General features: G+C 40.2%; 1 protein-coding gene across 3 annotated transcripts in view; it reads left to right on the top strand.

Annotated features, from left to right (window-relative positions):
• The window catches only part of slc37a2 (solute carrier family 37 member 2), a 67,063-nt gene that overhangs the window by 5,279 nt on the left and 34,284 nt on the right, over nucleotides 1-27,500 (top strand). For all 3 annotated transcript variants that reach the window (XM_008428668.2, XM_008428667.2, XM_008428669.2), the window contains exons 2-10: nucleotides 2,794-2,875; nucleotides 3,436-3,526; nucleotides 17,309-17,387; nucleotides 17,472-17,607; nucleotides 19,375-19,451; nucleotides 22,175-22,341; nucleotides 22,431-22,468; nucleotides 23,156-23,296; nucleotides 25,491-25,581. In XM_008428668.2, the coding sequence (XP_008426890.1) occupies nucleotides 2,794-2,875; nucleotides 3,436-3,526; nucleotides 17,309-17,387; nucleotides 17,472-17,607; nucleotides 19,375-19,451; nucleotides 22,175-22,341; nucleotides 22,431-22,468; nucleotides 23,156-23,296; nucleotides 25,491-25,581 (902 nt within the window). The remainder of the gene's footprint in view (nucleotides 1-2,793; nucleotides 2,876-3,435; nucleotides 3,527-17,308; nucleotides 17,388-17,471; nucleotides 17,608-19,374; nucleotides 19,452-22,174; nucleotides 22,342-22,430; nucleotides 22,469-23,155; nucleotides 23,297-25,490; nucleotides 25,582-27,500) is intronic.

Genomic DNA, 27,500 nt, shown 5'->3' with positions numbered 1-27,500 from the left:
CCAACATTAAATGAATCAGACATTGTGTTACCCCATTTGACAAACATTGATTGATGACCATACCAGTAGACCAGAATTCTAATTAGATATTTGGGTMCACCTCTGCTTTCTAACTTGCCRAACAGTTTTTGRTGATTCACAYGATCAAATGCTTTAGARGCATCAATAAAACACATAAATACTGTAGTGTTGTGCAAATTATACAAGTCTAAAATCTCCTGTAGTGCAAAAATACACGTCTGTGCCATGTTTGGGTTTAAAACCGAATTGATTATCGGAGGTMAAGAGAAACTCTTCCAGCCTATTTAAAAGGACTCTTTCTAAAACTTTCGACAAACTACTAGCTAAAGCTATGGGTCGGTAATTCTCCAAAGAGCTAATCTTACCCGCTTTGTCTTTAATAATTGGTACCAGAATGACAGATAACATTGAATTAGGTAACAGACCATGTACTAGACAGCCAGTGAAACACATAGAAAGTAATGCACAGAGTTTCTTACTTGCATTTTTCAAATGCTCAGAGGAAATGTTATCCATCCCACAGGCCTTGGTGTCTTTCAGTGTCATAATTGCATGATCTATTTCTTGTGGGGTTACATTCACATTCACATTGCTGTGAATATTTGTCATTTCAAAAGTGTCACTTTTGACACAATTAAACAGTGCACTGTAGTGCTCCTTCCATAAMTGAGTGATTTCTTKTACACCASTARCACCATCAATAGTAGCWGGAAGTGMYRTTTTGCAGTTATTTACTTTYTTTATTTCTTTCYAAAAGTCCTTAACATTATTATTTCCTAACTTTTTAGCAAGAGAGTCAGACCTCATAGTATTTTCATTTCTCCTTATAAATCTTAAAACATATTTAAAATTWGCATTTGCTTGTTTTTTGTATTCAAACAAGGGGCCATGTCTCTGTTTACCTGAATCAACCCATGCTTTAAGGGCCCTTCTGGCCTCTGCATGATGTTCTCTTACATAGTCGTTCCAGCCTGGCTTGGTGCTATGTGAGCTGGTTTTATGCAGTGGCTTGCTTGAGGTAAGGAGGGACTTCACAACATTCTCATACAAGGTACATAAGTCAATACCATGTTGAGGGTCTTTACAATTCATATCACGGCACGAGATTGCTCCCTTTGGTAAGTATATATTGCTAAACATGTTGTTCGTTCGATAACAATAATCTGATAGAACTTTTTCAGTCAAGTTATCCCATGCTATTTTTCCTATACTTGTATTATAGTCTGCAGGCAACACAGAAGGTATGCAATTCATGTTTACACATAAGAAAAATGGTATATGATCACTGGTGGCAAATTCATAGTTGACACGAATGCCCTGGATGRARTCATGAGCATCAGCTGTACAGATACAATGATCTAACCATGAGGTTGTATGCCATGCATCACTAATATAGGTATAACTGTCGTTAGGCAAAAGCACCTTACTAGAAAGAATTAAGCCATTGTTGTGACAGAATTGCATTAAATGTTTAACAAATATAGAATGATTATCTGTGACATCTGCATTTAAATCCCCCACAATAAAAAAGCAAGTAGACGGATTATCTTGCATAAAAGACAGTCTATTAAGAAATCCATCTTCGTTTTGAGGTCTTTCTGTGCGCCCTTATGTTTGATGTTACGCTGCTTTGTTGGGCACAGTTCATACAGGAGTCGTTTGGACTCTTCAATCCAGTCAGATTAAAAATTGTTTGTAGCCAACAAAACAATGTCATCGTGCGGCAGTGTTTTTATCTTGGCAGAGATAAAATGTAAAAACTCATCTTCCACAATCACTTTACCGCAGGTAGTATTATAGACTTCAGGTTTTATATGAGAAGAGGCATTGTCAGGATGGTAAGCTCCTGCTGTTGCTGCCGCCGCCATGTTTTCCAAAGCTGCTTTTTGATGTTACGCTGCTTTGTTGGGCACCAAAATACTTGGAATATACTGATTGTATATTCCAGGTATTTTTTAGGATTAGTAAAGCTTGTCCACACTAACCACTCTCAACAAAGATGGCAATGCATTTCTTTACTGCAAGATCTACATAGTGCCATGATGTTTGCTTAGGAATATTTGGTTTTGAAAAATTAGTGGTATGAGCAAAATTGACTAAGTGCTACTCAAATGTTACCCAATAATAACATGTTGTAATCTATGCAGATGCTTTGTTTGTGCCAATGAAGATTTGCTAACTGATTCCTTGATTGTAAAGAATCAAGTTTTATTTCCTGAGAATTTCCACTAAAAGTTAATGGAGCACATATGAACACTTTATAGAGAATTAAACATTCAGCCCAACATGGTCAAGCAATCTTTAAGAGTGGAAGCAGAAAAACAGCCTGTGATGTGATAAAGATAGTAACCTACTTACTCCTTAGAAAGCAGTATACTGTAGATTTTTACACTGTTCATTCCAAAACATGGACATTAAACAAACATGAACACTTTAGATATAAGAATTTAACCATATCCTTCAGATGTACCAGTTCATTTATGAAATTTGTTTCATGGTGTATGTTTTTGTTGCTGCATGACTTCAGTAAATTCATGTTGTGGATTAATGACAGAGGAGACCAGATATGGAAAAAAAAATCATTCACAGCAGATTGGTCTGTGTTATTTCCTCTAAATGTAATTTATTTTATTCAAACATTAATACAACTTATAAACAAGTTCTCTTTTTTTGTCTGTCTTACTTTACGACTTATTAGACTTGTATAAACGGATAATCCATTTAAATAATCAGTACTTACATGAGCTTGTGTTTTATTTGTTCCTGTTGCAGGTATCGTGGTTTTATTCTCCTCCTCACATTCCTCTTCTACACAGCCTACCACCTCTCAAGGAAGCCAATCAGCATTGTTAAGGTGACTGGAGAAACGTTTGTTAATCGTGAAGCAAATTGTGTTTGTATTGCTCTGATTTAAGCTGACAAAGCTCAGCTGCAGAAAAAATATTGTTAATCTAAGCAACATGTCAATTTAAGATGAATGTAGTGGTTTCCAAAGTTAGGCTTAGGATTGTGAAACTTTAAATACAACGTCTTAAAGGTTTTTGGGGAAATTATAAATACAAATGTTATTCTGCTATTGTCTCAATAGATGAGAAAAGAATTAAATAGGGCCAATAGCTTTTGAGGCCATTTTCTGCTGTAAAAGGAACAAATTAACCAAATCTATATACCCTAGCTAAGAATTTAATTAACAGTTATGCCAAAAATGATGACATCATAGTTTTGTAAGCTTCTGATTTTCTAAATTTGCAACATTTTGAGTTAAATGAAGGGTCACTTTGCCTTAAATCACCCTCACAACTGTGAAGTACAGAGGTGGCTACATCATTCTGTGGTTTTTATCTGACTTATCTGTTCCTGTGTATGTGAGTTGTTTCATCTAGTTGTGTTTTCTTCTTTTTGTTTGAAATTCAGAGTGAACTGCATAGAAACTGTTCATTAGTCATTCGACCAGCGTACCTCAACATAACTGATAATGATACCTGGTGTGACTGGGCGCCTTTTGGTAAGTCCTTTACTAAATTATCTTCATGCAGTTTTTCATTTTAAAATATGCTGAAAGATCTGCAAAATCATAATTTAAAACAGTTCCACGTGAGTATTATTCATTGCTGTTCTTTATTTAAAATGCATTATTTGTGGGTAATATATTTTGGCAAAGCCTCTTTACTTCCTTCAGGCAAACTGTGAAGGCAATCTGATTGGTTGTAGACCAGACAGGAAGGAAAGCAGGGGAACTGTTGGCATGAATTGAGACAATTTTCTAGAATTGTTTATTGATATCTGATATGAAACAAACTACATTAAGGACAAAATAAGTCAAGAGCAGGGTTGGGGGATATGAGGCAAATCTAATATCCTGATATATTTTTGCTATATCACGATACACAATATATATTACAATATTCTTAAATGAGCTCCAATGTTATTTTAAACTAGACTCCTTGTAGCATGATGTCACCCACGTAAGACTCATATAAAAAGGGATGCAGTGTTTTGAACTGTCTACACTATAACTAGATGACAAAGTGAGAAATAAGTTTTAACTAAGAAAAAATATAGGGAGGCAGAGGGGAAGTAGGTCAGTTATGCTTGACTTTGACAAACGTAACATATCGATGTGTTGTGGAATAAGGTGTATTTCGGTTCAACTTAAAAATAAAAAAGGCGACCTACACACAAACTGACAGCATCAGCTAATCAACAATCGCTGTGTTAGCGTGGCTAATAGCAGCGGTGGCTAATCTACCACAGTGATCACTTATTAATAAAAGAAAAATATACATCACGTCTAAAAGCATAAAACTGTAACGAACTGAATGTTCTGTTCTATGTGGGGTAATGTTAGAGTGTTTTTAGTGCTGAATCTGATACATAAAGTTGTGTTGTTGTCAGTCGCTATGGCAACGGGTCTACGTGTATCGTAAAGCCGACAGAGTGAGAAAAAGAAGAATGAGTAATTTTGAGTTATTTTTCCCATTGCACAGCACTAAATGAATCCTACGTACATCTCCAGTTTTCACTTTAACGTACTAGTTCTACCATTGCAGCGCGGCTATGAACGGTGTTCTGCCCAAGGCTGGAAGTTGGAAATGTCTTAATTATTTAGTTAAAAAACTTCTACAGTATTGATTTATTGGTATTTTATTTTGAAGGAGAATTTTGAGATAGTAGTGCATTGTGGGTAGCAGAGGCAGTTGCAGTTAGGAATACGTGTTTGCAGAGAGAAAGCCTGCCTGTTAATGTATAAACTTCACCTCCTGTGGCATCAATCTTTTCAATGGCTTTTCACTCAACCTTTCATTGAGCTTCCACACCATTGTAGAAAATTGTAAGAAGATGTAATAAAGGAGCAAGACGCTCAGCTTCCTGGCTCATGAGAATTGAGTTTGGCTTGCTGTTAATCTACGTTAACATACACAGTGTATTTAACACGTAGTGATAACAGTACAGTGAAAAACCATTCTCAGCAGATGGTGGAAGATAAAACTCATGGCACAGTGATGGACAATGCTCATGAGGAAATGGCAGAAGAAATGGCTAACTCCGAAGCTAAAGCATCATCTAAAGCTAGCTCGAGATCCAAATACTCTAGCTCTAAACATTCGTCCTACAAATCGTCCTCTAAGTCCAGCGTATTTGAAGCAGCCATCTTTGCACAAGTCTCTGCCGAAGCCACAAATGCTAAAGCTTCCTACAGTAAAAAACAACTAGAAATTAAAAAGCAACAAGCAGATCTAGAGCTGGATTTTAAGATGCTGGAGATAGAAAAGGAAGCTGCAGCTGCTACGGCGAGAGCAGAGGTTTTAGAAACTGCTGCAGCTGCTGAACAAGACAAGAAAGAGAGTGTAAAGAGTGCAGACCCACCAAAAGTCATCAGACAACGAACCGAGGAGTATGTGCAACACCAAGCCCAGCTAAGGTCACATTCGCCTAAAGAGGAAATGCCTCAGGTCGAACCAGCATTGAAAGCATCATCATTTTCCCCAAGGAGATCTGATCAAACTCCCTCTCCACCAGTGCTCAAGAAAATGTATGTAAAAGATGAACCTTTTGACACACCAAGAGACTATGTCAGGCCCAACAGTTACCATGATCCCCACCACAATTACCCACCTATGACTAACTTAGCTAAGTTCCTTGCACGTAGGGAGTTGATAACAACGGGGCTCTTTAATTTCGACGACAGCCCTGAAAATTTCAGAGCATGGCAGTCATCATTTTCGAATGCAACTGAAGACATAAGACCTCACATATAGTCAAGAGCTGGATCTCCTAGTGAAATATCTCGGTAAAGAGTCCTCAGAGCATGTCAAGAGAATCAGAGCTGTTTATACCACTAACCCCAAAGCTGCTCTTCATTTAGCATGGGACAGGTTAGAAGAATATTACACTACACCAGAAGTAGTAGAAAATGCTTTGTTTAAAAAACTAGACAGTTTCCCTCACCTTACAAATAGAGACAATGTAAAACTCAGGGAACTAGGAGATTTGCTCCTAGAGCTGCAGGTTGCGAAAAATGAAATTTATCTCCCAGACCTCGCATACCTTGACACACCACGAGATATTAAACCCATAGCGGAAAGGCTACCTCCAAGTTTGCAAGATAAATGGCTTCAAGTAGGTTCAAAATACAAAAAAAATATCAAGTAGCATTCCCTACAAGAAAGACGAAACAAACTCAAAGAACACAGACGGTGTTTTCGTTGTTGTTCTCCTACGCACACAATAAAGGACTATGATATGAATGTCGGTTGTGAGGAGTGCCAAAGTGAAAAACATCGCTCTGCCATGCACCTTGATGTGGTTCAACAACCCCGGCCAGAAAGCACACCTGAACCAGAGCCTCAGCTCCAAGACAACACACCACCTGAGGTAACGTCACTGTGCACTGAGATCTACGGTAAAGGCTGTCCCCCACGTTCTTGCTCTAAGGTATGCCTAGTTCGAGTGTTCCCTAAAGGTCAACCAGAACGCTCTGTCAAGATGTATGTGATCCTTGACGAACAGAGCAATTGCTCACTAGCTCGTCCCGAATTCTTTGAGTTATTTGGCATCAAGGGAAGTCATCTGATATACCACTTGAGAACATGTGCTGGTCTAACTGAAATGTGTGGCAGGAAAGTAGTTGGGTTCCAAATAGAGCCATTAGGTGGAGGCCCATATCCAGAGCTCCCTCCTCTCATTGAATGTGATGAGATAGTGTTTAATAGAGATGAAATACCTACGCCTGAAGTTGCTCTGGCCCATGCTCATTTGAAACATCTTGCTCCTCTCATACCAAAGTATGATCCAGATGTGCTGAGATAGCAGTTTTACTGGGCAGAGACATCATTCAAGTCCACAAAGCATGAAAATAAGTAAATGGCCCCCCCAGCGCTCCCTTTGCCCAGTGCCTGGATTTGGGTTGGGTAATTGTGGGGGAAGTATGCCTCAACGCTCATAAACCAACTGTCAACGTCTACAAAGAGCACATTCTCTCCAACGGACGTCCATCTCTCTTCACTTCTTGTCCTAACAGCATCAGCCTTAAAGAAAAACCATGCTACGGCAGGGAGCACAAGAATAACTTCGGTAAACACAGCTCAAAACTTCATGCAGCAGAAGAAAGGATTGGAGAAAAAGTTTTTGAGCGCACAGAGAATGACAACCAGCGTGCCCTGTTCTTTGAGAATGAGACGTTCCTAAAGATAATGGAAAAGGAAGTTCATCAGGATGAAAATAACAACTGGGTCGCTCATTTACCGTTCAAGTCCCCTTGCTTGCCACTCCCAAGTAACAGGGATCAAACACTGTCTAGACTCAACTCACTGAGACGCAACCTAAACAACAAACCCCAAATAAAAGAACAGTTCTCAGAGTTTATGGACAAGCTGTTTGAGAACCATCTTGCAGAGATCGCTCCACCCACCATCGACAACACCCAATGCTGGTACCTGCCCATTTTCGGTGTATACCATCCCCAGAAGCCCGGTCAGATATGGGTATTTTTCGACTCTAGTGCAGAGCAGTGTGGTGTGTCACTCAACTCTGTACTGCTAACGGGCCCAGATCTCAATAATACCCTCCTTGGTGTGCTGATTCGGTTTAGGAAAGAGCTCATTGCAGCCACTGCTGACATCCAGCAAGTGTTTTATGAATTTCTAGTCTCACCAGATTACAGAGATTATTTGATGTTTTTGTGGCATAAGGACAATGACTTGGCAAAGGAGGTCCAGGGGTACCGTATGCGGGTGCATGTTTTTGGTAACAGCCTGTCACTGCCAGTAGCCATCTATTGCCTACGAAGAGCCATTCAAAAAGGCGAAACAAAGTTTGGAACAGATACGAGACACTTTGTCGAGAGACACTTCTACGTGGATGATGGATTGATTTCGCTTCCCACTGAATCAGCAGCCATCGATCTACTCAAGCAAACATGTGAATTTTTGGCTGAGTCCAACCTCAACCTCCACAAAATTGCCTCAAACAGTGTCTCAGTCATGCAAGCCTTTAAACCAGAAGATCTGACCTCTGGCATCAAAGACGTGAGTCTCGGTGATGACCCTTTACCAGATCAGAGAAGTCTAGGAAGGTGCTGGGACATAAACACTGACTCATTCACATTCAAGGTAGCTGTTAATGACAAACCCTACACCCACCGTGGGGTTCTCTCAGTAATTAACAGTATCTTCAACCCCTTGGGACTTGCATCTCCAGTCACAATAAAAGGCAGACTTTTGCTACGTGAACTGTCGAATGGAGTTGAAAACTGGTATGCTCCTCTCCCTGCAGATAAAATGGACACATGGGAAACTTGGAAATGATCCCTCCAAGATCTGAGCAGCCTCAGAGTGCCACGCTGCTATGTGCCAGCCTCCCTTTCCAAGTCCACTTACACTGAATTGTGTGTTTTTTGTGACACTTCTAGTTGGGCTTTTGCTGCAGTAGCATACTTGAAAACAATCAATGCAGAAGGACAGTGTGAGGTTGGATTTGTGCTTGGAAAGGCAAAACTTTCACCACAACCAGAACCTACAATACCTTGTCTGGAACTCTGTGGAGCAGTTCTAGGAGTGGAGATAGCAGAGCTCATTCTGGAAGAACTTGACCACAAACCATCCATCCATCCATTTTCTTCCGCTTATCCGGGGTCGGGTKGCGGGGGCAGCAGCTTCAGAAGGGAGGCCAAGACTTCCCTCTCCCCAGCCACTTCTTCYAGYTCCTCCGGGGGAACCCCAAGGCGTTCCCAGGCCAGCCAAGAGACATAGTCCCTCCAGCATGTCCTGGGTCTTCCCCGAGGCCACCTCCCGGTGGGACGTGCCTGGAACACCTCACCAGGGAGGCGTTCAGGAGGCATCCTAACCAGATGCCCGAGCCACCTCAACTGGCTCCTCTTCACATGGAGGAGCAGCGGCTCTACTCTGAGTCCCTCCCGGATGACCGAGCTTCTCACCCTATCTCTAAGGGAGAGCCCAGCCACCCTGTGGAGGAAACCCATTCTGGCCGCTTGTATCCGTGATCTCGTTCTTTCGGTCATGACCCAAAGCTCATGACCATAGATAAGGGTGGGAACGTAGATCGACCGGTAAATCGAGAGCTTCGCTTTTTGACTCAGTTCTCTTTTCACCACGACGGACCGGTACAGCGCCCGCTTCACGGCAGACGCTGCCCCAATCCGCCTGTCGATCTCCCGTTCCCTTCTTCCCTCATTCGTGAACAAGATCCCCAGATACTTCAACTCCTCCACTTGAGGCAGGACGACCCCCCTGACCCGGAGAAGGGACTCTGCCCTTTTCCGGCTCAAGACCATGGCCTCGGATTTGGAGGCACTGAGCCTCATCCCGGCCGCTTCACACTCGACTGCGAACCGCTCCAGTGAGCGCTGCAGATCACGATCTGATGAAGCCAACAGGACCACATCATCCGCAAAAAGCAGAGATGCGATCCTAAGGCCACCAAAACGGATCCCCTCAACACCTCGGCTGCGTCTAGAAATTCTGTCCATGAAGGTAATGAACAGAATCGGTGACAAAGGGCAGCCTTGGAGGAGTCCAACTCTCACCAGTAGCGAGCCCGACTTACTGCCAGCAATGCGGACCAGACTCTGACACCGGTCATACAGGGACCTGAAAGCCCATATCAAAGGGCCCGGTACCCCATACTCCCGGAAAACCCCCCACACGGCCCCCCGAGGGACACAGTCGAACGCCTTCTCCAAGTCCACAAAACACATGTAGACTGGTTGGGCGAACTCCCAGGCACCCTCCAGGACCCTGCTGAGGGTGTAGAGCTGGTCCAGTGTTCCACGACCAGGACGAAAACCACACTGCTCTTCCTGAATCCGAGGTTTGACTATCCGACGGACCCTCCTCTCCAGGACCCCTGAATAGACCTTACCAGGGAGGCTTAACAGTGTGACCCCCCTGTAATTGGAGCACACCCTCCGGTCCCCCTTTTTAAACAAGGGGACCACCACCCCAGTCTGCCAATCCAGGGGAACTGCCCCCGATGTCCATGCGATATTGCAGAGTCGCGTGAGCCARCACAACCCTACAACATGCAGAGCCTTAAGGAGCTCCGGGCGGATCTCATCCACCCCCGGGGCCACAAACCAAACACTGTTAAATTCTCCTGCGACAGCAAGGTGGTTCTTGAGTATGTGTGCAACAATACAAACGCTTTTATGTCTACGTACATAATCGAGTACACAGAATACGCCAGTCTACATCCCCTGAGCAGTGGCATTATGTCACATCAGGGCAGAACCCAGCCGATCTAGCTACCAGGTCAGTACCTGCACCCTAGTTCATGGACACAATATGGTTTAAAGGACCAGACTTCCTTTACAAACTACCTGAACCAGAAACACATCAGTCGTTCGAGTTGATTGACCTGAAGTGGATGCTGAAATCTGCCAAGTTGCTACTTTCACCACGTAGGTTCAAGAGAATGGACTCACAACAGAACGCTTCCAAGGCTTCTGAAAATGGAAATCACTGGTACGTGCCATTGCCTTCTTAATTCACCAAGCTCGTTCTCACTCATCAAGCAACGCGTCAAACCCTTTTATGCAGGGGCTGGCATGAGTGTAGACAGCTGCCCTCTCCAAAGGAGCTGAATGCTGCCAGTAATCTTATTCTCCAGTCTGTTCAGAAGGATGCTCTTCCTGACGAATACACTTCTCTCCAAGCCAATCAAACTGTCCACAACTCAAGCTCCATCAAAACTCTTGACCCCTATATGGATGAAGGCTTCATAAAAGTTGGGGGCCGCCTCAAACATGCTTCATTGGACGCAGCATCCAAGAATCCAATCATTCTCCCAAGCAAACATCATGTGTCGAAGTTCCTTGTCCTGCACTATCATGCCATGGTTGTGCATCAAGAAAGGCAGTTTACAGAAAGTGCGGTTAGGCAAGCTGGTCTGTGGATTATAAGATGCAAAAGACTGGTCTCATCTGTTATCCACCCTTGCATAATATGCAAGAAACTCAGGGGAAAACTAGAGACTCAAAAGGTGGCAGATCTTTCACCTGAGAGACTCAATACTTGCCCTCCATTTTCGTGTGTTGGGTTGGATGTATTTGGTCCCTGGTCAGTGGTCACTCGATGCACACGAGGTGGAGCAGCACAAAGTAAGAGGTGGGCAATACTTTTTACATGTATGACAGGTCTGGCGTCTGAGAAGGATGATTGGGGTAACTCGCAGAATACTGGATTTCATGCTCCTGCTGAACAAACACACCCATCTGACACATGAAGTGCTTTGTACCCTAATGGCTGAAGTATCATCTACAGTCAATGGAAGACCCTTGGTTTCTATCTCGATGGATCCTTCTTCACCATTCCTACTATGTCCTGCAATGATAGTGACCCAGAAGCAGCACGTTCCTTCTCCACCAAGAGATTTTTGTGGAAAAGACATGCTCAAAAGTCAGTGGAAGCAAGTGCAGGCACTTGCCAATGAATTTTGGAGTCACTGGAGGAATGAATATTTCAACACCCTTCAATCAAGACGCAAGTGGCATAGATCGCACCACGACCTTCAACCAGGTGACATTGTGTTGTTGAAGCAAAATCAAGCACACAGAAATGAATAGACAATGGCCATCATCACAACCACCTTTCCAAGAAGTGATGGAAAAGTCAGAAAGGTGGAAGTGAGGACATCATTTCAGGGCGTCTCTAAGACTTATTTGTGCCCCATCTCAGATGTTGTTATGCTCTTAGAGATTGACGTGACTGATAAAAAGTAGTGGCATCAGTAATGCCAGACGGGGAGTGTTCTGCCCAAGGCTGGAAGTTGGAAATGTCTTAATAATTTAGTTTAAAAACTTCTACAGTATTGATTTATCTGTATTTTATTTTGAAGGAGAATTTTGAGATAGTAGTGCATTGTGGGTAGCAGAGGCAGTTACAGTTAGGAATACGTGTTTGCAGAGAGAAAGCCTGCCTGTTAATGTATAAACTTCACCTCCTGTGTTATCACATTGCTTTCTTGTACCTCCAAAAACAATGGCTTTTCACTCATCCTTTCATTGAGCTTCCACACCATTGTAGAAAATTGTAAGAAGACGTAATAAAGGAGCAAGACGCTCAGCTTTCTGGCTCATGAGAATTGAGTTTGGCTTGCTTTTAATCTACATTAACATACACAGTGTATTTAACATTTAGTGATAACAGTACAAACGGCATGTAAAAGAATAGTCTGATTGGGGTGGGGGGGGAAATTTGTGGTACAACCTTTTGTGGCAATAGTTTTACAACATGTCTTGCAAATTACCTCATTTTGTTTGACATCCTCCATATAAGATCCAAACCACTGCCAAATTATTGATCCAGCGCTGTTTCTCTTCGGAACTAAACGACTTAATATTATTCCTCTTCAGTTACCTTCTCATTCTCAGCTCGCCTCAAACTCTCGCTGTCACCATGTTGTTTGTTTTCTCTGTGCTGCGTGATTGGTAGAAAATGTTCAGGTTGGGAGGGGCGAGGGGCTAGTGATGCATTCATAGGGTGTCAGATAAACCATACTTGCAGTGAATTTGATGGCGAAAGTTTATTTGAACAACAATTTATACTCGATAGTTGCGATATAGCCATTTTAACTATCATAAATTGAAAATATCGCTGTACATCGAGTATACTCGATACATCGCCCAGCCCTAGTCAAGAGCACACGTTTTCAGTTTGAAAGCAGAATTTTATTTTTTTTTCTCAAAACTTGTAATGCTTGCACTGAAAACTTATGCTCTCTTTCAAATATTCAAATATGTGCCCATGCTCAAATTTTCTCCTCCTGTGTAAAACTTCTCTCGGTACAAATTAACTCTCTGCTCGCAAACCTCTCTGCTTGCTTGCAGATTCTTATCTTTTCTCTCTCAAAACAAAAACGTACAGTGATAGTCACCTGGAAATGTTCAAGCCAATAGAATAAAAGTGCTATAATGGGCAGTGGGAGTCTCCCCAAGGGTGCATTTGTTTCCTTCTAGTAGGTGTGTCTGTGAGGCCACTATTAATATAGCAGCACCCATATGATAGCACCTTCTTTTCTACACTGCCCACTGGTTGTAGAGATAAACAATGTGATCTTTCTACTCACATTGTTTTAGTGCGAGCAGAAGAGTTAGTTTCACATTTTAAAGTGAAACTAACCCTCAAATCAACATTTTTGCTGATAAATTGTCTAAAAGGTTATTTAGGGTTTGTAAAGAAAGAATCATTTGTGTGATTAAATTTAGAAAAGAATCTGGCTCTCCTGTTTGGATCCCGGGTTCTTTTAACCCGCGTGTGGGACAAAACACAACAATGCGTGTTGACGTCACAGAATTGCAGGATTTTAATCGAATCAGAAGAAAGTATAAGATAGAACAGAAAACTGGAGAAGTACAGAGACATACATTGATTACCTGAGACAAGAAGACAGAGAAAGATATCAAAGATGCGTCCTTGGAGAAAGAGCTGGTGCAGAAGCAAACTAAAATCAGCTTTTTCTAAATTATTCCCCTTGAGCACTTTTATACCTGTAGGCGTGTTTTCCTCTTTAATATATTCAAATAAGGCGTATCTCTGCTCGACCAACTGGAAGCTATTTTTTGAGTGTCTGAGAAACATAGAACTTCCCTTTTTTATTACCAAGATCAAAGACATCTTGCTCCTTCGTGTTAAACAAAAGGAATTAAATGGCTATCCGACCTCCTATGGTTCAAGAACCATCTGTGCAAAGAGAAACAGAGGAAGGTAATTTCACAGGTATCTGTGAAATCCTGACATCCCTTCCTCCTTCTCTTCCCGCAGATAGATTCTCGTGGGAACAAAACCCTTTAATTCTCTATTTAATTCAATGAAAAGTTCTCCAGAGCCCCAATTTGTTCTTCTGCACTCAGCATCTCCAAAGTTTAGTCCTGATATAAAACCAAAAGGCGATACATAAAATCAGCAGAAAATAATGGAGTACAATTCCTGTTTCTAACCTAATATAATATTCAAATAAAAGTAAGACAATTATTCACCATAAACCTAAGCAATTTTCTAATACAAACAAAACATTTTCATTTGATTCTAATTTTTAGTCAGAGATAATAAAATTTCAAATACATTCATCATCGACTAAATTAATGATTCTAAAACTAGATAATACAATTTCAGTCAGAGCATGCTATCAATAACTAAGAGAAATATCTTACAAATTAAATGTTAGTGGTTTAAAACATTTTATACCATCCCAGATGTCCACGGAAGGCTTCTGATCTCTTGTGAACTAGGTAAGTTCCTTTTTCCCAAGGTAATTTTAATTTATACTGTCCTCTGCCTCCCTGCATATGTTAATTTATGGCCTCCTGTCTTGTGTGATAAGACCACAGGGGTCCGGGCAGAAGCTCTGCAGATCTCTCTGTTTTCCTTGGTACTCCCCTTGGTATTTTAAATACTTTAGTTTAATTTTAAACCACTAAGAGAAACCTGTTCAAAATTAAGAAATTTGTTCAAAAAAGATTAAACTTTATAAACACTCAAAATAATCATTTTTCCTCAACAGGTTCTATCTTTATGTTTCTGTGTCCATTTTGACATGTTTGTGCAATTCGTTTAGTTCGGCATTATTTTGCCTAAAAGCATCTCACAACTAGATTTTTTTGACAATTGAATTTTCAGTGGTATAGTTTGGTACAACTTAATCACAGTCCCGGTTCTGATATAAATCTCAGCGCTCTCTCACTCCCCACCTTTGTTCTCCTGTCTGCCTGTTTTAATTGCAATGTGGACACTGAGTGTAATGTGTTTGCTCTTCTCTGACTATTTGGTGAAGGTATGGTGTTGAAAGGATAACTATGTCAGACTGGCTGTTGTGCTGAGTAAGCAGGAGAAGCTAATAGCGGCTAATGGCCGCTCTCGCAGCTCGCTCAGGACAGAGCCAATAGAATCAATAGAATGAAAATGTTGTACTCGGTGCGTTTGTTTCCTTTTAGGGTGTATGGGTGTGCCTGTGTGGCTACTATTCATTGTAGCAACCTGCGCCACCCGCTGGATGTAGGGAGTTGGTTGGGTGAACAAACTCCTGCTTAAGATCAGTAGGCTGTTAACGACCTGCAGTACACTATAAGGGGCCGTTTAGGACAAAAACTGTGTTTTCCCTCTCAAACACTACTTAAGACTCATACACACTCACAAAATATAAAAATTGCACATATTATTAAAATGTCACACACATACAATTTTTCTCTCTCACATACACAGAATACTAAAATCCCCCTCCAGCGCTCTAAGGTTCACTTAGGCTCTAAGTACGTGAACCTCCAAGCACTTGAGGAGGGAGCGGTAGAGAACGGCTGGCYGAAATTAGCGTTCATAAATTGGATCAACCTTGAGCTAAACGCCGCTTACACCGGGGAGCGTCAATATCCAATTTGAAGCTAACTTCACTGTGGTATCAACGCATGCACGATTTGAGCTCCAAATTATGCCCCGCCTCTTCCGTGACAACTCTCACACATACCAAAAAATGAGTTTCTCTCACACATGCAAAAAAATTGTCTTTCACACAGAAAAGTACTAGTCTCATCCCCATTCATTCATTCCATTCAGCCTAGTGTTATTTTACACACACATTTTCGCCTTATCACTCAGAATAGTATGTCTGTATGCTTTGTGTGTGTGTGTGTGTGTGCGTGTGTGTGTGTGTGTGCGTGGGTGTGGGTGTGTGTGTGTGTGTGTGTGCATGCACATGTGTGTGATATTGTAGTAGTATATATGTGCAATTTTAGTCGTGTGAGAGAGAAAATTGTATGCGCGTGTGACATTTTAATAGTATATATGTGCAATTTTTATATTTTGTGAGTGTATGAGTCTTTAGTAGTGTGTGAGAGACAAAACATAGTTTATGTCCTAAATTGCCCCTCATAGTGTACTGCAGGTTAACAGCCTACTGATCTTAGGCAGGAGTTTGTTCACCGAACCAACTCCCTGTTGTTCGGTTTATGTACCTGCGCCATTCCTTCCTTGTCGCCTATGCCATTGACATGTTCTTCAGGTTGGTAGCTGCTGCCTTTAGCGCCACATAAAGCGGGTGGCGCAGGTTGCTACAATCGATAGTAGCCACACAGGCACACCCATTCACCCTAGAAGGAAACAAACACACCCAGTACAACACTTTCATTCTATTGGCTGAGAGGTTGTCAGGCAATTGTGCCAAAAGGCAATTCCTAAAGCAAGCAGAAAATGTTTTGTAAGCGAGAAGAGAGCTCTGCAAGAGCACAAGGAGAAAGATTTGAGTACATGAAAATGTAAGCAAAAGAATTAAAAGTTTTGAGAAGAAAGACATGTAATCCTGCTTTCAAAATGAAAATGTGTGCTCTGAAATTACGGCAGAAAAATTCCCCCATACCATAGCAGAAGTTTTGAGTGCAAGCATTACAAGTTTTTTTTAATAAAAGAGATTAAATCCTACTTGAAATCAAAGTATTGTGAGTTTGGAGAACAAAGAAATGAAATTCTGCTTTCAAACTGAAAATGTTTGCTCTTGACTTATGGCAGTAAAATTTCCCCATAGAGCAGGAACTTTGGTTTATAAGGGGCCCTGTGATAGAGCTAGCTTGGTGGCCTATTCACTTACAGAAAAAAGTTGTACAAATGTAAATCACAATACAACAGTAGGTGGTACTATAAATCAGTGGGTATAAATGAATTCATAATAAGTTTACTTTGTTCTCTCGCCATTAGCTCAATAATATTCTCCTAAATATGTACTATAACTTCATTATTTTTTAAATACTTGAGTCAAAATATTCATGGAACTCACCTGACTTTTATATTTTATTAATTTTGAGTTTTTGTACACTACAAATAAACTTAAGTAAGCAACCTGCAATATCAATTACTCAATATCAGCTGACTTTTCTGCAAAGTACAATGTTTGAAAAATACACATTCATTAAAAAAAAGAAAAACAAAGCCTCTGAGACCCCCAAAATATTGGTGGCCTAGGCTACTGCCCCTAATTGTGACCCAGATGACGAGTGACGCTATATCCAGTTATGACTTTCCAACCAACAGGACCATCATAAAACTGACTAAATCAAACATTTTCCACATAAACCTTTATTTATTCAAGATTAATTGACAAGCTTCCTTTTAAAAACTTAATAAATTTTGTGGGAATTATTTGTTCTCTTTTGGTGCATAAAAAGGTTTTAGGGGGACCTATTCCACTAATTAAACTGACAGTGTTCAGATATTTTATCGTTTTGACCACATACTTATGCTGTTTAATGTCACTGGATTAAAACAGTTTACCTGTGGCCTTCCTGCAGATCAAGTCAACTATCAAACCCTCTTTGGTGTCCTGGATAACTCCTTCCTTGTCGCCTATGCCATTGGCATGTTCTTCAGGTTGGTAGCTGCTGCCTTTAGCTCTCCAGGTTAAAGACCTGGGTTTCTCCACCGACTCACTCGGGGGCTCTTCTCTCTCCCCAGTGGGATCTTTGGAGAGCGCCTTCCTCTGCGGTACTACCTGAGCTTCGGGATGGTGATGAGCGGATTGTTTACATGTTTGTTCGGCCTCGGCTACTACTGGAACATCCACTCTTTAGGGTACTACGCCTTCGTCCAGGTACGCACGCACGCACGCACACACACGCACACACACACACACACACACCTCAGACTGACAGATGGTATCAGATCTGTTTGGAAATATAATGACATATCACACTTTTCTTAGTTTGAGTTATATGATTTAATTATTCTGCAGTTTGGCAAACCTTTGGTCTGCATTTGGAAACTGAGATTTTTAATATTCTAAATTATTAAATCTTACTACTAAGAATTCCGTCTTCATACTGTGTATCAGAAACTAAGTGGAAAGCAGAAGCACATGGATTGGAAGCTATTTTTTGCTGACCAAAGTCAGGTCAGAGCACAACAGCCAGGTTTCATTTGTCACTTAGCAAATGAAACCTTGTGGACACACATTCCGAGCACCGCTGCAAACAAAAGGCATTGTCAGGCGTCAGGCATCGCTGTTTCACTTCGCTATTTAAACTGCCTTCGACCATTAGTAACCAAATCCAGCTCATGTCACGGTTGTTCAACTCAGAAACATTCAGACACAGGCTAGTTTTTATTTTCAATGTCTTTTTCCTTACATGTCTGAACAGAAACTAAAGTCTTCAAAAAAATAGTATTCTTAGCTTTATGTAAAACCAAAAAGTACTTTTGTAAATGTGGTTACCAGTTTTGCAGGGTTCCTGGGTTCCTCTTTTTTCGTTAGTTGTCTTTTCTTACAGTAGCATTGTTTCTTACAGTTGACAGTTGACTTAATTCAGTTCCTTATTGTAAAAGAAAACCTGACTATATAAAAATGCCCTTTTCATTTGATTATATTTTTTACTGTAAAAAAGTATCCAAATCAACCTATCTATATGTGAGATTGATTGCTCTGTTATCTATATATTAATCTAAATAAAGTAGGTAAATATATTACCTACTTATAGAGAGATCAACCTGTCTCATATAGGTTTAACCTAAAAGACAGGTGATTGTCTGTTAGCCTAAAAAACACTCACCCTTTAACCTAAAAATTCATTGTTCAACCTTTGGTACATTTCTTCAGATCTTGGCATGATGCGACTTTGTATTGTCATGAATTTGCTGTTTAAATTATTGTTGATTAATCTAAAAAAATCTAATTTAAAGTTAAAATTTGAGTTAAATTTTTAGATGGAAATTTTAACTCAACTTTCCAACTATTACAACATGGCTCAACAAGCTGAATATTGTTATTGAGTTGTTTGTTGAAATGAGATCTGAAACATCAAATTGTGACGGAAAAGCAGAAGAGAACCATAAATAGGCAAGTGCTTTCTTTCATTTTTTTTTTAGTTAGGTTTTGTTCAAAAGTGTGCTTGAAGTGTTGAAATTCAGTCTGCTGAACTGGAGAAAAAAAGATCCTTTGTTTTTAGTTTGTATTTAAAGTGTAGCTTTGAGGAGTCATTTGTGCTTCATTCCCACACGACTTCCTAGAGGGAAAAGTTGAGTTAGAAGCCTAACCTCTGTTCAAAAACATCTTAAAAAGTACAAAATTTAATGACGTTGTCAATATTAAGAATAAATGTACTTATTAATAAGATGCTTACTTCATTGTAGGTGTTGTAGCTGTTGGTTAGTTTTTCTCTTCCCTAAATAAAATGCAAAGATGTGAGTCTTCACTCTCATGACTCACAGGGATCCACATGACTGCTCATGCATGTCTGGGCCCGTGTTCTGCAGCTTTGGAGACAATAACAGTCCCTCTCCCTCTCCACTCATTCACCTTTTCATGTTCAGTTTCCAGCTGTAAGCTAATGAAAACGGGCTTCTGTTGTGTTTGACACTGCAGGTGATGAACGGGCTCATGCAGACCACCGGTTGGCCTGCTGTGGTGGCCTGTGTCGGCAACTGGTTTGGAAAAGGGAAGTGAGTACAGGGAGGCAGTTCTGCTGACTCTGCAGAGTTTTGGAGTCAACTAAATCAGACACTCTATCACATTTTAACAGCACTGCAACAAAGGACCAACAGAGGCGACATTTAAATGGTTCATACTGACACAAATTTGAAATCAACTGACCCATGAAATCATGACAGCTTCACATGGACAATGCCTGGTGTCAGTGTTGGTTTTCTGCTTCAAGATGAATCAAAATTATTGAACAGTGGAGAACAAATCTAAACATATAAAGAATTCTTAGTTGAGTTTTTTAAAACCGATTTTGAGATTTTCAGTTCTGCTGAGTCAGTAGATCATCCTCAAATGTAAATGTTTTAACTGTTTTTGTTACTTCAGAGCAGAAATCATCTTCCTGCTAAATGTACGTTAAAGGAAGCAATAATCCCACACATAAGGGTTAACTGTCAAAGGGTGGTTATTGTGTAGAATTAGGGCTGGGTAATATGGCCAAATAGTATAAGTGTTTTATATCAATCAATATTGATAATTATTCATTTGTTTTTTGTTTTATCTTAAATACTGTAAAACTGGTGGTGTGACCTTTCCTGTTTATCCTCCGTTTTCACTCCACACTGTTGTTTATTTTAAGCAGTTACAAGGCACCAGGCTGGTGCTGCTGCACAAGTTACTCAACAGGCTGTTGCTAGGTAACAAAAGAGGGAGTAATCACTCCTAGCTAAGCTAGATTGGGTACACCAACCTAGCTTAGCTAGTCATGAGAGGTTGAGTGGCTAAAGCCTTTCCTCCAGAATGCTGAAATGCTGAATTGACTTATTGTCCAGCCCTCTGTAAAATTAACTTGAGCTTAGCATCATGTTATGATGTTATTCCCTCATCAATACATACGTGGAGCGTTGGCTTGCTTTTTCATACATGATTGAGAAATCTTTGAATCTCCTTTGGCAGCCATTCATGTTTACAGAATGCTTGTTCTCACAAAGCGACACCTATTTACATAAAGCTCCTCTAGACTAGCAACAGCAGCAATTAGCAGACACCTGGTGGAATTGTGCATCTACTAAGCTTATCAGTCTAATACTCTCAAGTACGGATGTAAAAACCATAATGAGAAGCACTGCTGTGGTGACTTCCTGAAGACAGAGTGTTGGAAATAGTAAGATACAGAACCCCAATTTCAAGACAATAAGATTTTGAAGTCAAATTTATTTTAAATTCTGTTTGTTATAAACAGCGTTTTCTTAATAATTGAATGTAAAATACTACAATGCCCTTTTTGCATAAACCATACAAAACAGAGCAAAAATAAAGTGCAGCAGGAATATCTGCACTGAAATATAACATGAAACCAATTTCAGCCTTTGAAATAATTTTTTATTATTTTGTTCAAGAACAGTTTTTGTTATGCAGCAGGACACTGAATCAAAGCACCATCAGGAAGTGGTTTAAAAGAAAAATAAAGTTTTAGCAGGAACATAGTCAAAATCTGTGCTTAGGATTTATTTAGATAATATGGCATGACCTTAAATTGGTTCCTCATGCTTGAAAGCCCTTCATTGTGTGTAGATTAAAACAATTCTGCATAGAAGAGTGGATCAAAATTACACAATTTTGGAATGATAGAATATTATTATTCACATTGGTAACACTTTATTTGAAGAGGTGTGAATAAGACTGACATAACATCTATCATAAACATGAAGAAGTCTTTATGAATGTTTATGACAATTGTCATGAAGTGCCATTCAGTAATGACACTTTTAATGCAAAGTTGCTCTAAAAGTTGTATTGAAAGTCCATTAAAAATGCCAACTTTGCATTAAATTATCATCATTTACAAAATCATGCAAAGTTGGCACTTTTAATGCAACTTTTAGAGCAACTTTACATTAAAAGTGTCATTATTTACCGAATGACACTTCATGACAACTGTCATAAACATTCATTAAGATTTCTTCATGTTCATGACAGATGTTATGTCATGTTTATGACAGTGTCATGTCAGTCTTATGCACACCCCTTCAAATAAAGTGTTACCGTTACATTTCTGCAATATTTTAATACCAAACATTAATTTGTCTGAAAATAAAAGTTGAAAGTCCCCCGGAGTCAAAATGAGCTTTTTTCTCTTCAATCAAAAACACAAAGACAATATTATTGTGAATTCTTGCTCCTGTACATAAACAACAATAAAATGAGTAATTTTTAAAAATTATTACATTTACCTTAATGTTTAGAGTTATTTAACTTTTTGGGTAAATCATTTTTTGTCTTGTTTTTCAGGAAAATATTTCTAGTTTATTTCCAGTAATAAAAATTTGAATTTCATTTTTACAATCTCAGCGGAGTTTATCCAAGTATAATGGATGCCTAAGTGTGTAAAAAAACCTCACTAAATGTTTTTGACATGACTTTGTATAAAATAAAAATAAAAGCAGAAAAAAAGACAAAAAAGTGATTCTTTGTGTTGTACTTAAAATTTACAATATAACATACCTTTGAATTCTCATCCTAAAACAATTGCAAACATGTTTATTGACTCCAGATGCTGGAGGAACACATTTAAACTATTTTTCTATTTCTGTCATAAGCTACACAAACTTGTTAAAAGGGTTACAAGTGGCCGTGTGTTGTACTTTGAACAACCCTGGTTTATTATGTACAATATACACCAGAAGCAGGATTGTGCAGCTAACTGCTCAGTGTTTCTTGTTTTCATCTTTCTAATGGTCAGGCGTGGGTTCATCATGGGCGTCTGGAACTCCCACACCTCGGTGGGAAACATCCTAGGTTCCCTCATCGCTGGAGTTTTTGTCTCCTCAGAGTGGGGGATGTCCTTCATTGTCCCAGGACTCATCATCGCTGCCGCTGGGATCCTCTGCTTCATTTTCCTGGTTGAAAGTCAGTTTCTGCAAAGAGTTGTTTTGGTTCAATTTGGGGGGTTTTCTGTTTATAAGTGTGACACCATCATTTCACTCTATTCACTTCAGAACCTGAAGATGTGAACTGCTCTTCTCCTCAGCATCATGTGAGTTTTAAACTAAACTATTTAATTTCCCTTTGGGAGCAATAAAGTATTTTTGAATTGAAATTGAATTAAGTACATCTACTAGGGATGCAAAAACTGAATCAATTTATGATTAATTGCTGGTTAATTGTTAAAATGATTAAAATGAGTCAGAATGTATTTACGTGCATCAGACTTTCTTTTAGTGCTGTAGAGAGCGCCAGTGGTCATACTTAAGCAGAGCCTCTGATACAGAATTAAAGATGTCTGCATCTTTAATTGCAGACATCTTTAATGTCTGGAATCTACCATGTAGATTCCTATGGTAGGGGAGAGAAACTACCATAGGAATCTACAGTCCAGACACAGTCTGGTGTGGGATGGAAAATGCACTTTATGTGTATGTTTAAGTTTAAGAATGTGAGAAAACTTGAGTTTTCTGTTAATTCAGTCGGTATCTAATTAATCTGACACAAAATAACTTCAACATTTTATGATATCTTTTTTCAGTTCGGCTTATTACGAGAAATGTAGTCTTGTATGTTATGGAAAGACAGTCGAGCTTTTAAGAAAATAATTAATCTACAATAAGTCAATAAGATCAATCAACTTTAGATTAACTCATTAATCAATAACTTGCATTCCTACTTTCTCCTTTTTTTCTGAACCATTCATCTCTGAGCTCACAGCTGTGTGTTTGTATGTCAGATCATTCAGGAGTACGGTGAGACCGAGCCTCTACTGCAAAACGGGAACAGGAGCATCAATGGTGCCGTCTCCACGGAGACTCCGAAGATCATACAGGAACACTCTGAGGCCATAAGCTTCTATGGAGCTCTCTGTATACCTGTAAGCATAAATAGTTGAATTTAACTGATTGAAAAAAAAAAGATTTGTCTGATTTTGCTCCAGAAATGACATTATTGTGCCGCTTACATGTTCCAGTCATAGTCTTTGGCTCCACATAGTGGTCTGAAAGACAAATTGCACATTTAAAATTATAGTAGAAGGTCCATTTCCATTTGACATGATCATGTTTTATTTATTTGAGGTTGGTGGACCTCCCTGCCATCACCCAAATATTTAGTTTCTTCCATGGATTCTTCATAAAATTCAAGTTGTGAACATTGTTACTTCCTGTCAGAAAAAATATGTTGCTGAAATTAAAAGATTACATTAAGCCTGGGTCAACTGTCAGGGTATGAATGACTTTAGGTTTAATTATATCTATCAAGCTTCTATCAGCTTTTCACTCTACTCAGTTCAGATTGATGGATTATTCTTCCATAAATCCATCCATCCATCCATTTTCTTCCTCTTATCCGGGGTCGGGTCGCGGGGGCAGCAGCTTCAGAAGGGAGGCCCAGACTTCCCTCTCCCCAGCCACTTCTTCCAGCTCCTCCAGGGGAACCCCAAGGCGTTCCCAGGCCAGCCGAGAGACAAAGTCCCTCCAGCATGTCCTGGGTCTTCCCCGAGGCCTCCTCCCGGTGGGACGTGATCAGAACTCCTCACCAGGGAGGCGTCCAGGAGGCATCCTGACCAGATGCCCGAGCCTCAACTGGCTCCTCTCGACATGGAGGAGCAGCGGCTCTACTCTGAGTCCCTCCCGGATGACCGAGCTTCTCACCCTATCTCTAAGGGAGAGTCCAGCCACCCTGCGGAGGAAACCCATTTCGGCCGCTTGTATCCGTGATCTCGTTCTTTCGGTCATGACCCAAAGCTCCTGACCATAGATGAGGGTGGGAACGTAGATCGACCGGTAAATCGAGAGCTTCGCTTTTTGACTCAGCTCTCTCTTCACCACGACAGACGGGTACAGCGCCCGCTTCACAGCAGATGCTGCCCCAATCCGCCTGTCGATCTCCCGCTCCCTTCTTCCCTCATTCGTGAACAAGATCCCCAGATACTTAAACTCCTCCACTTGAGGCAGGACGACCCCCCTGACCTGGAGAAGGCACTCTACCCTTTTCCGGCTCAAGACCATGGCCTCGGATTTGGAGGCACTGAGCCTCATCCCGGCCGCTTCACACTCGGCTGTGAACCGCTCCAGCGAGAGCTGCAGATCACGTTCCGATGAAGCCAATTCTTCTTCCATAAATTGGATAAAAAAAACACTCAACAATAACCAGGAAAGCAGTACAATGATAAGTGCATTGACTCAGTGTGTTTAATAAAAAAAAAAAAATACTATTCACCTGTGGAAATGTTTTGTTTAAAATTGTGTGACTTCAATAACATCTGCAAAACTGAGAACAGGATTAAATGAAAACAACACAGGAATAATCTGAAAACCAACAAAATTAAGGAACTGGTTATAAACTCAGATTCATATAAATTAGAGGTTTAAAACAGAATCTCTACCATGTTGTTTTCTTGTTTCCACATTCAGCTGAGAAGTGACTGGTCCCTCCAGGATTTCATGTAATTTATTTTTTTTTGCAATCCAAATCACTGACTTTGTGCATACTTGTCAAGTCTCCCATTTTGGCTTATTGCAAGGTGTCCAAAATAATTTCCCTCAACTTTAGTGGAGAACAGGTGCTGCTTTGCTCAGTCCTCTGCTCTTATGTATTATGGTAAATGTGACTTCTTATTACTTGTCATATCAAAGTTTTCAAAGTTATCATATCATATCTTTTTTTTTTTTGTCAAATTGGTGTTTTTATGATCATTTTTGTTAAGCATTTGCTCTAGGATGAGGTGGTTTCTTGGCTACATCAAAATTATTTGTCAAAACTGCAATGGACACACTGTTTTTGCATCACACGAGTCACATGATCGACAACGGAAGTTACCACTGGCACAAACCACAAAGACGAGGATAACAGGAAGTAGATGGAGGATCATGACACACTGTGCTTTTTAATGATTCATCGTATGCACAAACTTATTCATGTGTGATGTTAATTGTTTCATATTTAATAAAAATACCGCAATTGTCTTTTTTCGACATTTGTAAATATTGACAGTTTTGTGCTAATTTTAATGGAAATTCAGATTGGGATCATTAAAATACTTAATCTGATCCTTTATGTGTCCACAGGGAGTGGTGGAGTTTTCTCTTTGCCTCATGTTTGCCAAACTGGTCAGCTACACCTTCCTCTACTGGCTTCCCCTCTACATCTCTAATGTTGGTCGGTATTATTCACACATTTTACATTTTGACCTAAACTTTGCTTATTAGAAATCTTTATTCCTACCAATATCAAAATTAATTCAGACTTTCCTGTCTTAAGTCCTTTAGGAGTTCCGTAAATATCAGAATAAGGAGCGAGGGAATTTATTTTAGCATTTATATGTACTTTTTCAAATTAAGAAGGCTACTTACTCTCAGATGCCCAAATGATGACAGTGAAACAAGGCTTCTATGGACACAGGTGAAAAAGCTGCTCAATGAGATAGAAACTGTTTCTCTGGAAGCAACACAGAAAGTCAGATTACAGTTTGCAAATGCATTCAGGGACAAAGACCTTCATTTTTGGAGTCTTTTCCTGTGTTTTACTTAAACTAAAATTTAAGTTTTGCTAATATGAAAATAGTTACATTTAAAGGAGAAGTAAGATGAAAAAAGTGTGAAAATAGAGGAGGGACATCTCAAGACACCATGCAGGAAGTTAAAGCTTTGTTCAAATAGGTCTTTCAAGTGGATAGGGACTTCTAAGCATAGCACCAAATCAGTTAGAAATGGTCTCAATTACAATAAAGTAGATGTTTAGAAGTTGCCATCACAAATCTGTGCAGAATTAAAAAGGTTTTCATGAATAATATGATGTGCAAATCTGACTCAGTTACAACAGTTCTGTCAAGATTAATGGAACACTACCCCAGCAAACTGTGGTGAGAAGCTTGTGGAAGGAAACCCAAACTGTTTGACACAAATACAAATCAAAAGGTATTTTTTCCAAATTTTGAGGAAAGAGATTTACTGATAAACATTGGACATTTATTTTAGGAATCCTAACTGACTTGAAGCAGGAAAAATTGGGCCTGAATGTCCGACAGAGAGGTTGCAGAGTTTCCTCCAGTGTGTTATTAGCCTGGTAGACCGCAGTGACTTTATTTGCCCCCTGCCAGTTTTTATAAAAAAATTATTATTATTTTTTTTTTACATAAGCAAGTGACTGCAAGCATCTTTGCTGCGTTGAGCATTTCACTGACAGAGCAGAATCGTTCCTGAAAGATCAGTTAGTTTATACAGGCACGAAGCCAATCTCACCGCTGGGTGCCTCGTGGCTGGATCTCTTAAGTTTACCTCGGTGCATATCGGTCACCTGCTTTCTCTCTTGCTCTCGATGAAGGCAGACGCTTTTTTCCTCTGCTCCCTCCCTGCCCGTACCTGCCCTACTTGCTCTGTTTTTGTCCTGTCTTTTTCTATATTTTTGGAGCCTTTCTTTGCACATCATCCAAATCTACAAATTATCTATCTGGTCAATCGACCTCTCGGTGCAATTGATCAAATTTTCTCGACAAGGAGACATACCCGGCGGGATTCACCCTGGATTTATTCATAATAACAGGATTTCTGCTGTTTGGAGCTTGTGGATTCCTGGATTATCGACACATTTGTGACGAACTTGGCTGAACTAGCGAACACTCAGGCTGTTGGTGTGGACAGAGACGCAAGTTGGATGTGAGACTTGCAGCCCAGCTGAGGACTCTAAAACTCACTAACGGAATGGAATCGATCTTGGAGAAGTTGCTGGTTTCGATTCAGTGGAACGACCAAACTAATTTGGATAATTGGGAACTGAAATGTATCGGAGAGACTTTAGGGAAGATTGAAATTTATAATCTTCCCGACCAAAGACATTCTACTTCTGAATTGGCTTTCCCCGTGTGGCTTTGGAAGGGCTACATATTTCCAATCTCATTGAATATATGTAAACATTAGAGGTGTGCCGATCGATCGGCCACCGATCATAATCGGCCAATTTCCGTAAAGAAGTGCATGATCGGTGATCGCCGATCATTGGCTTTTGTTGCAGATACCGATCACCTGCATCTCATTTCTCAGCCTTCCTGTGCAGCTGGTCTCCTCTTTCCTTCACTCTGC

The sequence above is a fragment of the Poecilia reticulata genome, linkage group LG14 (genome assembly GCF_000633615.1).
Source record: "Poecilia reticulata strain Guanapo linkage group LG14, Guppy_female_1.0+MT, whole genome shotgun sequence".
In the NCBI taxonomy this organism is placed as follows: Eukaryota; Metazoa; Chordata; class Actinopteri; order Cyprinodontiformes; family Poeciliidae; genus Poecilia; species Poecilia reticulata.
This window is presented reverse-complemented; position numbering and strand designations above follow the sequence as displayed.